General features: G+C 43.2%; 1 protein-coding gene across 4 annotated transcripts in view; it reads left to right on the top strand.

The window, feature by feature from the left end:
- The window catches only part of SV2B (synaptic vesicle glycoprotein 2B), a 230,066-nt gene extending 220,585 nt beyond the window's left edge, over positions 1-9,481 (top strand). For all 4 annotated transcript variants that reach the window (XM_043922495.1, XM_043922498.1, XM_043922496.1 and 1 more), the window contains 2 exons: positions 1,208-1,367; positions 6,437-9,481. In XM_043922495.1, coding sequence (XP_043778430.1) covers positions 1,208-1,367; positions 6,437-6,620 — 344 coding nt within the window. In that variant the 3' untranslated portion in view covers positions 6,621-9,481. The remainder of the gene's footprint in view (positions 1-1,207; positions 1,368-6,436) is intronic.
- The last annotated feature ends 4,070 nt before the right edge of the window (positions 9,482-13,551 follow it).

Here is a 13,551-nt window from a genome sequence, read left to right as displayed (position 1 = left end):
CTTATAAAGCAGGCTGGGAACTGGCATGAAATACCCTGAGCCCTTTCTCTTTGCAACTGACAAGGGAGCCAGCCCCAGGCATGCTGTCCACAGGGGTTAGCTTGCTGGGGCACAGAGCAGGGCTGAGGAGGGTAGCTTAGATATCCAGGATGCAGATGGCATACATAGGAATGAGCAGCAGGGCTCTTGATCAAGTGTTCTTCTGTAGCTCGTGTCCAGCTGTGTTCTCAATGGAACTTGAGCTCCATAAGAATGGAGTCATTAAAAAAAAAGTATTGCCTATGCTCTGTGACAACCTGGAGGAGTGGGCTGGGGAGAGAAGTCGGGGGGAGGTTTATGAGGGAGAGGACATATGTATGCCTGTGGCTGATTCATGTTGAGGTATGACAGAAACTGTACTAAATTGTAAAGTAATTATCCTTCAATTAAAAAGTAAAGGGCTTCCCTGGTGGCTGGGTTGGGAAAATCCCTTGGAGAAGGCAAAGGCTACCCACTCCAGTATTCTGGCCTGGAGAATTTCATGGACAGTCCATGGGGGTTGCAAAGAGTCGGACAAGACTGAGCGACTTTCACTTACACTGGCGGCTCAGTTGGTAAAGAATCTGCCTGCAATGTGGGAGTCCTGGGTTTAAAAAATTAAAAAAAAAGTTTTCAAGTATTTATTTATTTTTGGCTGCACTGGGTCTTCGTTGCTGCGCCGGCTTGTCTGTAGTTGCGGCGAGGGGGAGCTCCTCTCTTGTTGCGGAGCATGGGCTTGAGGGCGACAGGCTTCAATATTTGTGGCTCCTGGGGACTCTGGCGCAGGGGCTCATTTGCCCTGTGGCCTGTGGGGGCTTCCTGGGATCAGGGACTGAATCCGTGCCTCCTGCATTGGCAGGCGGATTTGGTACCACTGAGCCATCGGGGAAGTTCCAAGAATGGAATCTTCTGACACTGATGAGTCTGGCATATCATAGTTTCTTAACTAATATCCACCCTCTCTGCCTTGTCTTCAGTTACTCTGGGCTGGACAGTACCAGGGAGGGAGAATTTAGAAATCCTTCCTGGGGGCTCATTCTGGTGACCCATGCGGAAGGCTCTAATTCCATGGCTGGGGTGCCATGTGGGGGTCCAAGCTGTGCTCTCTTTGTGTGGAGATGAACCTGCTTTTGCAGGTGTTGTCTGACACGGGTTTCATGTTTCTTCCTGCTCTGATCTCCCTGGGCAGGTGGCTCCATGCTCATCTCGGCCGTCTGCTGCTTCTTCCTGTTTTTCGGCAACAGCGAGTCTGCAATGATCGGCTGGCAGTGCCTGTTCTGTGGGACCAGCATCGCTGCCTGGAACGCGCTGGATGTGATCACAGTGGAGCTGTATCCCACCAACCAGAGGTCAGCTCCTCTCTGCGCTTCCCTGTGGGACTTGCTTGGGCTCCTTTGGCCAGGAGTCAGCCCGCCTCGAGATCCTCCACGGGGCCCATCTTGGTCTTCCTGGGGCTTGATGGACCAAATGTCTCTTAGGGTGTTGAGTTTGTCTCACCCAGAGGCTGGCATAGGCCTGGATTTGGGAAGGCTAAGGCTTGATAGAGTGGGCTGGATGGCAAGATGCAAAGGACAAGGGGAAACCTTGTCCAGGAGAGAGAAGTTAGGGTCAAACCTATGTATGTGCCACCCAAACGGAGATGAGAACAGGCATGCCAGTGGGAAATGAAGGAGAAAGGGGAAGAGCTAGACAGACAAAGGGTGGAGCAGAATAAAGGTGGCATGAGACAGGATGGTTAGGGCATTTACAGAGAATGTGGCAGGAATGCCCAGGGTTTATTTTCTTCCATGCACAGTCTTTAGGAAGTTCTTTTCAGTTCAGTCACTCAGTCATGTTCGACTCTTTGCAACCCCATGAACGCAGCACACCAGGCCTCCCTGTCCATCACCAACTCCCGGAGTTTACCCAAACTCATGTCCATTGAGTCGGTGATGCCATCCAGCCATCTCATCCTCTGTTGTCCCCTTCTCCTCCTGCCCTCAATCTTTCCCAGCATCAGGGTCTTTTCAAATGAGTCAGCTCTTCACATCAGGTGGCCAAGGTACTGGAGTTTCAGCTTCAGCATCAGTCCTCCCAATGAACACCCAGGACTGATCTCCTTTAGGATGGACTGGTTGGATCTCCTTGCAGTCCAAGGGACTGTCAAGAGTCTTCTCCAACACCACTGTTCAAAAGCATCAATTCTTTGGTGCTCAGCTTTCTTTATAGTCCAACTCTCACATCCATACATGACCACGGGAAAAACCATAGTCTTGACTAGACGGACCTTTGTTGATAAAGTAATGTCTCTGCTTTTTAATATGCTGTCTAGGTTGGGCACAACTTTCCTGCCAAGGAGTAAGTGCCTTTTAAACCAGACCTCTACAGGAGGAGGTCTGGTTTAAAGGCATAGGGTCAAGGCCCGTCACTTAGCAGATAATTTCTTCTCATGGAGTGGGATTTTTTTTCTTCTGTGGATTTTTTCTTGATTTAATAAAAAAGTTACACAGTGTAAAATCAGACAGTGAAAAAAAAAGATTTACAATGAAAAGTTCAATCTTTCTTCCACCATAAGCTGCTAGTTCCCCTCTCAGAAGCAGCAGCTACTGCCAGTTTCTTGTGTATTTGTTAGAAATATTCTTTGCATAAAGAGGAATGCATATGTGTATGTGTTTATATGTATATGTGTTTGTATGTTTTATGTGTATGTTACCATCCCCCCTTTTAAACCAAGATGAGAACATGCTATGTTATGCCATTCTATGCCATATTTTATTCTCATAGGCATATATTTTGGAGATTGTTCCATGTTACTTTCTCAGTATTTTAAATGGATTCATAGTATGTTGAGGGGGTATTTTTCAGGACAGCAGGTGAGTGGCTCTTGGGCCAGAAATGAATGTGAAGTGGTGTGGAAGAAAGTGAAAGTTAGTTGCACAGTCGTGCCAAACTCTTTGTGATTCCATGGACTGAAGCCTGTCCCACTCCTCTGTCCATGGAATTCTCCAGGCTAGAGTACTGGAGTGGGTTGCCATTTCCTTCTCCAGGGCATCTTCCCAACCCAGGGATAGAATCCAGGTCTCCCACATTGCAGGCAGATTCTTTACCAGCTGAACCACAAGGGAAGGTGTGGAAGGCTAGTCAATGCAATTCTGCAAAAATAATGATATTCCCAAGATTGATGACAGAGGTATTGGATTACAGGTAGCCAGGGAAAAGCACAAAATACTGTGTTCGAAACCTGTCCTGTTAATCAAAGAACTTATATTACAAAAAATAAGCAGTTGAAAGTTACCTTTATTTCAAAGATATGTGATTTTAAATCCAGGGAACCTAAGGGAATTAAACAAAGAGACTAATAGAAACAATAAAATAATTTGGTGAGGTGATCAATAATAAAACTAACATAAGAATTTATAGATCTTAAAAAAGATCAAATATTTTAAAAAATGAAATTCATTTAATAATGGAAGAAATCATAAAATATTTCAGAATCAATTTGATGAGAAAACTGAAAAACTTATGTGAAGAAGTCATAAAACTTTACTGAGAGATATAAAGTGAAGTGAAGTGAAGTCGCTCAGTCATGTCCAATTCTATGCAACCCCGTGGACTGTAGCCTATCAGGCTCCTCCGTCCGTGGGATTTCCCAGGCAAGCATACTGGAGTGGGTTGCCATTTCCTTCTCCAGGGGATCTTCCCAACCCAGGGGTTGAACCCAGGTCTCCTATATTGTAGGTAGATGTTTTACAGTCTGAGCCACCAGGGAAGTCCCACAAGAGATATAAAATAAGACTTAAATATGTGTCAAGATGTATCTTACTGAATTCTAAAAAGATTTAATCTTACAAAAATGTTAAGTATTCTTTAGCTTTTGAAGCATCCATTCACAACTCCATGAGATTTTTTTTTCCCACCCTGGGAAACTCGAAAAAAATGACTGTAAAGTTTACTTGGAGAAATACACATATGAAAATATCCAAAAAATTCTGAAAACAAAAAGACTGGAGTTGGGGTTGGCAAAAATGGATAAAGTGTGATATAGTTATAGAAAAATTGTAAAACTAATTTAAAGTACAAAAATATATATTCTTCATAAACTTGTGGTATGAGATAGAGACAGTTTTACTTAATTTGGGGAGGACTCGTGCTCAGAACACGGCCTTCTAAGGTGGCTCAGTGGTTTGGAAGGAAAGCTATGACAAACCTAGACAGTATAATAAAAATCAGAGACATTACTTTGCTGACAAAGGTCTATACAGTCAAAGCTATGGTTTTCCAGTAGTTGTGTATGGATGTGAGAATTGGACCATAATGAAGGCTGAGCACTGAAGTGTCAACTGATGTTTTTGAACTGTGGTGCTGGAGAAGACTCTTGAGAGTCTTTTGGACAGCAAGGGGATCAAACTAGTTGATCCTAAAGGAAATTAACCCTGAATATTCATTGGAAGGACTGATGCTGAAACTGAAGCTTCAGTACTTTGGCCACCTGATGTAGAGAGCCAACTCATTGGTAAAGACCTGATGCTGGGAAAGATTGAAGGCACTAGGAGAGGGGACAAGAGAGGATGAGATGTTTGGATGGAATCATCAATGGGCATGAATTTGAGTAAGCTCCAGGAGGTGGTGAAGGACAGGGAAGCCTGGCGTGCTGCAGTTCATGAGGTTGCAAAGAGTCAGACATGACTGAGTGACTGAAGGACAACAACAACCAATTCAGGAGACACATGAGTTGATGGTTTGCTCCCTGGGTCTGGAAGATCCCCTGGAGAAGGAAACAGCAACCCAGTCCAGTATTCTTTCCTGGAAAGTTCCAAACATGCTTAGAATATTGTCTCTGTACATAAATGGAGTCAGAAGATGATTGATGGTTGACAGTAGTTATCACTGGGAAGTGTGGTTAATACCAATTGGGATTAGATTCTGCCATGAGTGAGAGACTCCAAAAATTAATAACTGCATACATAGGAAGATAGGAACTGCAAACTCTTTTTATCTTGTTCTTCCTCTTTTGTGACCTCAGTCATGGTCCACAATGAGACCATCTAAATTCCAGGAAGCAGGATGCAAGGAAAAAGGACTCTTTAAAACAAAACAAAGCAAACCTTTTTATTTTATATTGGAGAATACCTACTCCAGTATTCTTGGGCTTCCCTGGAGGCTCAGTCAGTAAAGAGACTGCCTGCAATGTGGGAGACCTGGGTTTGATCCCTGGGTTGGAAAGATGCCCTGGAGGAGGGCATGGAAACCCACTCTAGTATTCTTGCCTGGAGAATCCCATGGACAGAGGAGCCTAGCAGGCTACAGACCATGAGGTTGCAAAGAGCTGGACATGACTGAGCGACTAAGCACACAGCACATAGCCAATTAACAATGCAGTGATGGTTTCAAGTGAATAGCAAGGGGATTCAGCCATTCATGTATCCATTCTCCCCAAATGCCCCTCCCGTCGAGATTGCCACATGACATTGGGCAGAGTTCCCTGTGCTATGTAGTAGGAAAAGACCACTCTTGGAATCTCTTAAAGAAGTTTCTCAGGAACTGCCACTTGTGCTTATATCCCATTGGCTTGAGCTTCATCACATGGCTAAGCTCAGAAGCATGGGAGTCTGGGAAATACAGTCTTATATCTGGAGACCTGCTATTTAGGCAGAGCTGTCTTCATCACAAGAAGGTAGAGGAGTTATTAATGGGGAGCACTTACACTTTCTGCTTCTTGTCACAGTACTTAGGTGTGCGTACTAAGTTGCTTCAGTCATGTTTGACTCTTTGTGACCATGGACTGTGGATTGCCAGGCTCCTCTGTCCATGGGATTCTCCAGGCAGGGACACTGGAGTGGGTTTCTGTGCCCTTCTCCAGGGGATTGTCCTGATCCAGAGATCAAACCTGCATCTCTTATGTCTCCTGCATTGACAGGTGTGTTCTTTACCTCTAGCGCCACCTGGGAAACCTGTGAACAACTCAAGTTGGAAGGAAATACTCCAAAATGTTAATAATGGTGATTCCTTTCAGTGGTGAAGTTACAAACTCTTGCATCTTTATGTTATTCTGTATTTCCAAATTAGACTAAAATAAGAATGAGTTACGTTGATATTTAGGGAAAAAAATTCTCTCCCATACCTTCACTATACTTCTTCTTCTTCTTATTTGCTTGAGGGATCCACTCCGACAGGGCTTTAATTTTTTTTAAAAAAAACCTTTTTATTTTATGTTGAGGTAGAAAACAATGTGCTGATTAGAAAACAATGTTGTAGATTCAGGTGAACAGGGAAGGGACTCAGTGGTACTTGTACTTATATCCATTCTCCCCCAAACTCCCCTCCCATCCAGGCTGCTCTCTACTTCCTCCACCAGGGAAAGAGAAGAACCCAGTCCCATACACCTAAGGAAGTCTAGTTTGTATCCTCCAGAATGGTTAACTTTCTCCTTCTTTTACAGGGCAACAGCCTTTGGCATCCTCAATGGATTATGCAAATTTGGCGCCATCCTGGGAAACACCATCTTCGCTTCTTTCGTTGGGATCACCAAAGTGGTCCCCATCCTTCTGGCGGCCACTTCTCTCGTTGGGGGTGGCCTGATTGCTCTTCGACTGCCAGAGACTCGAGAACAGGTCCTGATGTGAACCACCTACTGGGGAAAGGAAGTGTCGGAAGAACCTCGCCTGGGAACCTCAACTGTGCCCACACTTCCTGTCTGTCACTGTCCAGCGGACACCTGGATAGCGCAGGAGGAAAAGTTGAATTTGTGACCCCTAGTTTAGCACCCATTTCAGCTGTCTATATGTTTGTAACTCAGGTGACTGATTCAGGGGTTTCCTGAGCTGTCCTCCCGTAGAATCCCAGAACTCCATGCTTGGCTTCTAGTGTCCCCAGCCCAAGGGGGAGAACACCCTCGAGCGGGAGGACAGACTAAGCGAGGGGTGTGTATTTCTGCAAGTGAGGTACAAGGACTTTCTTGCATTTCAAAATGAACTTGAGAAACACGCAAGTCCCTCCGTAAAGTTCCTCGGAGCCCAAGGACTTAACAAATTGACTTGGTGGGGAAGTTGAGTCATCATCTGAATACTGAAGTACATACGATACATATATTTTTGCAGTTAAAGTGTCACTCCTCATAGATTCCATTTGAAAATTGGCACAGTAGCATTGAAGATACTCTGATATAGGAAACCAAATATCTGAGCAATATCTGTAGAAATCTATGTTACCCCCTCCAAGAGTCCTCTAAGTTTTCCATGATGATTAGGGGGTAAATTGAAGAATAATATTTATTCCTATTTTGAGTCAAAAACACTTAAGGGGATAGGCATTCTGTAAACTAACTTTGTACATAATTGTCTTTGGGTTTCATTTGCAGAAATGGTGTCTGCAAGTATTTGCCAGCATTTAGCCATATTTGGAGAGGAGTTGGTGTTTGAGGTCCCAGGAAATTGGGGCTGATGGAGTGAAGTGGAAGCAGAACTTCTTATAGCCATTTAACGTGCTGGCAGGAGGATGCACTTCACGAACTCACGGTGCACTGTTCATTTCATTCAGGCTCTTTTCTTCTTGTGGGGGAGAAGTTGTTTCCTCTCTTATACAGACCGCTGGTTAAACGCAAGCTCACCATCATCCATCCTAGCATTTGATGTGCCTGCTCACCCGGAAGCGACATGGGAAGTGTTCCGTGGCTTCTGCCATCTTCTTTGTAGGCAAGAATAAGACGCAGTGGACAGCGTTGAGGGTGGAGGGAGGGGTGGGGAAATGCAGCCGCAGGCCTTCAGAGTGTGAACTTGGCAGTGAAACACGATCTGTGTTTATTACAATGGTCAGATCCCATGAAAAATCTCCTCTGTGCGTCTCGGTTCTGCTTCTTTTTAAAGCAGACATTGGCATGGAGGTTAGGGAGTGCAGGACTTGTCATATATGTTTTTCTTCAGTCCTCACAAGGAACATTTTCCTGAGATCTAGTATGAAATGTGAATGGGGGTAGGGGTGGGGGTGGGGTGAGGAACTCAGGACAAACTGCTTTGGCAAAGGTCGGTAATAGATTGAAGTCTTGAATCCATTGAAAAAGAACAACCATTTCACCCATCAGAACTGTCTTGCATGGAAGGGACTGTGAGCTATAAGCCCTGGGTCCCTGGAGGTGAACCCTGAGGCCAAATGGACCTCAGTCTGCAAGAACCAGTCCTTTGATTTGTGATGCTTTCAATTCTATAAAGTGCCAGGCTTTCACTACCAGAAACCTCAAAAGTTTAAAGAAGAATAAAGATGGCTGTGTTGAGTTTATTTTCTGTTTTGGAGAAACACTTAGGTCCTGTGATAGCTTCCAGCCATCCTTTGGTTATTCTCTGGAGTAGAAGGTGGAGAGGAGAAAAAGTAAATTCCTGGCACCTCTCTATCCTGGATCTGAGATCAGTTTTAATAATTAAAAGGTTTTCTTTGCTTCTCTTGCCCACTGATAATTGAATCACCATTTTCTCTCTGTGCAGGGAAGAAAGAGGCATCAACTCTGGTTTGATATCCTGACTCCCCCAAATGCGTAAATGTAACATTGTGTATTAGTGTTTCTCTCAGTTCGTTACAGGAGTTACCTAACATCAATGCTACATCAATAATGAGAGGATCAATGTAACATAGCTGTAATATACTTGCTTGTGATACAAAATACACTGGCTAGGTTCATAAAAGAGAACGGTGTAAACTGGGATTACTACATCCCTTATAACATGATTTTTTCAGTGGGATACTATAATTCGATGAACAGTTACTGCTTAAAAAATTTATAAGGCAGCAAAAGCCTGCATTTCTAGTTAGGATGGATCTTGTAAATCTAAATCCCGATTCATTTTTGAGCGTTGGGATGGCTGCCACGATTTGGGGTAAACTCCATTTGATTCCCAAGTTCTCACTTCTGCATTATCCTTATGGCTCCGTACAGCAACCGTCTAGCCAACCAAGGGCAATGCCCATCCCATCCATCATGCAGGCCTTTGTAAAGGTACGGTCTTGCTCTGTAGCCTTTTCCCATGAAAGATTGTCTGGCACTGGGACCTGGCCACTTCTTAAATGCTGTCACTCCTGCTGAGATAAATGCGTCTTTAAAAATAGTCCTTTTGGCAGGTCATTGGGGGATAATGTACAGTATTCCTGGCCAGGCACTTCTTTTTCATTTCACATTCTACCCTGAGAAACTCCCTATGGCATTCGTGGAGAATCAGAAGGATGAGGCTGTCCCTCGTTGAGCAAATCTGTTCGCAGTTCGTGATGTATTTTATGATGCCCAGTTTGGGAGAAGATGCTTTTAATGGTCTCAGCTGTATTGTGTCATCTCTTGATGCTGATTTCTTGATCTTTTGTTTTACTGGAAATAAATAGTGAAAGGGGTGTGCCTACTTGTGACGTTTATGGCACACGACCTTGAGGTCATGTAATAAATAACCTCTTTCCCAGGGTTTCCTGGCACCTTGTATTAGTTCATTAAAAATAATAATAAAATTAAACAAACCTTAAAGAACTGAGACTAGAGATTATTTCTAGACTCTAAAGTCTCTTCTGGAATCTTTGATTGATTGGATGTGCTGACAGCATGCTGACAATCATTTCCTTCTTATGTTGCATGTGGGGACCTTGAGAAGTTAAATGATATAACCAAAGTGACATGTAGTGCTTGGAGTGGGTTCCAAGTGGGTTCCAAGTTGGTCTAGTTCTGGACTAATTGCTCACTCATATTTTACTACAGAGTCTCCCATAGTCTTCAAGGAATGGGAAAATATGACCAACGCTTAACCTGGGGCCATTCACTGAAAGTCCACTTGATTGCTTTACCTAGAATACGTGGAAGGACCAGTGTAAACATGAAAGGGTTTGGTATGTATTCATGGACACACAGGCTCCAACCCTGGGTTGGTAAGATCGCCTGGAGAAGGAAATGGCAACCCAAGCCAGTATTCTTGCCTGGAAAATTCCATGGAAAGAGGAGCTTGGTGGGCTACAGTCCATGGGGTTGCAAAGAGTTGGACATAACTGAATGACTGAGCAAGCATGCATTCAGTCATTCACTTTGTTTATTGAACAAATCCTTACTGAGCCCCTACTGTGTGCCAGTCTCCACATTCAGATCTGGGGATGCAGAACTGAAAACCATGGCCAGTGTGGCTGCTTTGTAGTCTGATTATTGGGAGCAGACTTCTGCCTTTCAGCTGCTCAGCTTTCAGTGCCGTTTCCATCGTCAAGGCTGCCTCATCGACTGAGATGGCTATTGGAGCACCAGCCCTCACATCCACAATTCACTGGGAAGCAGAAGGAAAGGCAGTAGGCAAAGGGGCTACACTTCCCAGCTGAGGCAGCCCTTCTTGGACCTGCTCTCCTGGATGCCCCTTCTGGTTACTTCCACAACTATATCATGGACTTCCCTTTGTTGTAGGGGAGGCTGGGAAATGCCACCTTTACCTGGGAACATTGCCACCTGTCCTCCAGATTGAAGATCTTGGCACTAAGGGAGAAAAGGAGAAAGGAGAGGTGGACAATGCTTCTTAAACCTTAGCATGTGTCAGAAACACCTGGGGGCGGTGGTTAAAACTCACACTGCTGAGCCCCACCCCCCAGCAGGGATCTGAGAATTTGCATTTTTAACCAACTCCCAGGTGGTTATGGATGGCCTCAGTCCTTGGATCATATTTTGAGCAGCATCAACAATCTGCCAATTTGATTTGTTGGAGAAGTTCTATTGTATTGATCATTTAAAACTTGCCCAAATCAGAAAGAAACTCACAAAACTAGAAGCCATGAAAAAATGATTACCATCATCCTCAAGTTCAGGGACAATCAACTGGGAGCAGAGCATTAGTAACTGATGGGTGTCAATGAAGCTATGGCTAGATATGAACCTGATCAGCAACAGTCAACCTGAACTTGGCACGGAAATACCTCTAGAAAAAGGTGAAGAGATTTCTTATGAAAAGAGAAAGATTGCTATGAAGAATTCCTCCACTTAGACCTCATCCAACACGTATTTACAGAATGGTTACGAGTGTCCCACACTCTACAAGGCTGTCACCTCTAAGTGATTGTCCCCATGGTCAAAGTTTGGGCTTTTGGGGGTAGCTGAGTCATGTTTCGGCATAGCCCTAAGAATTGTGTGGAAATAAATCACATGAAGCCTTTGCATTTGAGGCAGGCTTAAAACACATTTTATTTAATTTGCAGAAGCATGGTGGGGAGATTTATATGCATAGCTTTTGTGACAGCACTGAAGTTTCCGAAAAGATTGATGAGCTGAAACAAAGACTAGAGCTATCCACGAAAGTAAATGGAGAATTAAATGGTGTTATAGATTGAAAAAAAAAAAAAGAATGAAATTCCAAACTTAAAAAAAAATAATAATAAATGGTGCTATAGAGTCGCTAATTACAGGATGAGCAGGGGATGTGCTCAGCAGGACGGTAGTAACATACTCCGGGAGGTTCAAGCCGTGAGCTGGGGAGTGAGGACGCCTCACCATGTCACCTGAAAGGACATGCTTGGCTATCCATTCACTTCTGGCCCCACTGGCTTCAAATGTCTTCGAATTTCAGGGACCATAAATATGTACTCCTCTGGAATTAAAATTCTTTCAGGAGATACCCCCTACCCCACATTTGGTCATTTGGCTAGATAGGGAAGTCTGTTTAATTCCATGACTGTCACTCAGCAAAGCAAGCTATTCGAAACCTGCTTCCTACTCATCTCTCACCTACACTCAGTCATGTCTGACTCTTTGCAACCCCAGGGACTGCAGCACATCAGGCTTCCCTGTCCTTCATCATCTCCTGGAGTTTGCTCAATCTCATGTCCATTGAGTCGGTGATGCCATCCGACCATCTCATCCTCTGTCACCCCCTTCTCCTCCTGACCTCAGTCGCTCCCAGCATCAGGGTCTTTTCCAATGACTTGGCTCTTTGCATCAGGTGGCCAAAGTATTGGAGCTTCAGCTTCAGTATCAGTCCTTCCAATGAATATTACACCTACAATATATAATGTCAGCAATATAGATTTCTCTAAATCTAAATCAGAGTGTGTGACTTCAATAGGATATGCACAAAAGGCCAACAAAAATAGCCTTTCAGGAAAATTTGACTTTGAACTATCTCACAAAGAATTACTTAAAAAAGAAACTTTTTGTTTGTTGTTGGGGTATAGCCAATAAACAATGTTGTAATAGTTTTAGGTGACCAGGCAAATGGACTCAGATATACATATACATGTATCCATTCTTCCCCAAACTGCACTCCCATCCAGGCTGCCACATAACACATAAATGACCCTTATTTACAAAAGTGTTTCTTCCAAAGAATCACAAAGCTAATTCTTTCAACCTCAAAAATATTTGGAAGTGGCAAAACTCTATTTCTTTAAAATTTGTTTTGTGGTAACAGCTTTCTTTCCAACTTGGAGTTGGTCTGGATGAATCAAGAAAACTCAACTTTAACAAATATTGTTAAAATATAACAGCTTTAACAAATAGCTATTGGTATTAGCTCATATTCTTGCTAATGATTTTTAATAAGGAAACCATCAGAAACCTGCATTCAACATATTTTATGGTTGAAATATCAAACCACAAGCTGAAGATTTTCGATCAGAATATAAGTGGTATGTTGCTGACATGTATGTTAGAATTTGGGATGTAACAAGTGAGGCAGGAAAAGAACATTATATAGGGAGTCCTGAAGAGAAAAATGAGTAACCATTAGGTTTAATCGATGATTTTGAAAGGTAGCTCACCTTTTAAAAATTAAATTTTGGAGAAGCAAGATGGAGGCATTTGTGACATATATACATAAAAATGTCCATATATAATTAAAAATATCCCTCCACAATGTAGGAGCTTCCCTGATGGATCAGTGGTCAAGAATTCACCTGCAATGCAGGAGGCGCAGGATACGTGTGTTTGATCTCTTGTCAAGAATCTCTGAAGGAGGAAGTGGCAACCCACTCCAGTATTCTTGCCTGGAAAATCCCATAGATAGAGGAGCCTGGTGGGTTGCCGTCCATGGGGTCACAGAGAATCGGACACAACTGAGCACGCACATGCACACAATGTATAGATAGGAAAACTATTATTGTTTAATACACATGCCATGAAAGTCAGTTTTGATTCAGGCTATTTTTACTTTATGTGATAAAATCTAAAGGCTATTTTAAAGTTTAAAGGTATGAAATATTTATCAAGTGATTAGACACAGACTTGTCAATTCTGCTACATTACAAATAGGTTAGACTTAAAAATAGCTGATCTGTGCATTTCCATTTGGTCCCAGATTTTTGGTCAGTCTGAATCCTGAAGATCCCCAACCCTAACTGTCTAAGAGAGTACAGTATCTTTATCTTTCTTATTACTTCTCTGTTCTTGATGTGATAGGTAAGTACATAAAGCAGGTTGAGTTATTAGCAAAAGGAGTTCAAGTTTTTTGCTCTGTCATCCCTTACTGACTTATGCTTAAGAACCTTTTTTAAAAAATTCTGGAGTAGTGGGTTAAATTTAGAAAGTCCAAACTAAGCCGCAGGGCTGTAATAAGCAATGTTGGGGGA

The sequence above is a fragment of the Cervus elaphus genome, chromosome 13, assembly GCF_910594005.1.
Source record: "Cervus elaphus chromosome 13, mCerEla1.1, whole genome shotgun sequence".
Taxonomy (NCBI): domain Eukaryota; kingdom Metazoa; phylum Chordata; class Mammalia; order Artiodactyla; family Cervidae; genus Cervus; species Cervus elaphus.
The sequence above is the reverse complement of the archived record's forward strand: the minus strand, read 5'-3'. Positions and strand labels throughout refer to the sequence as shown.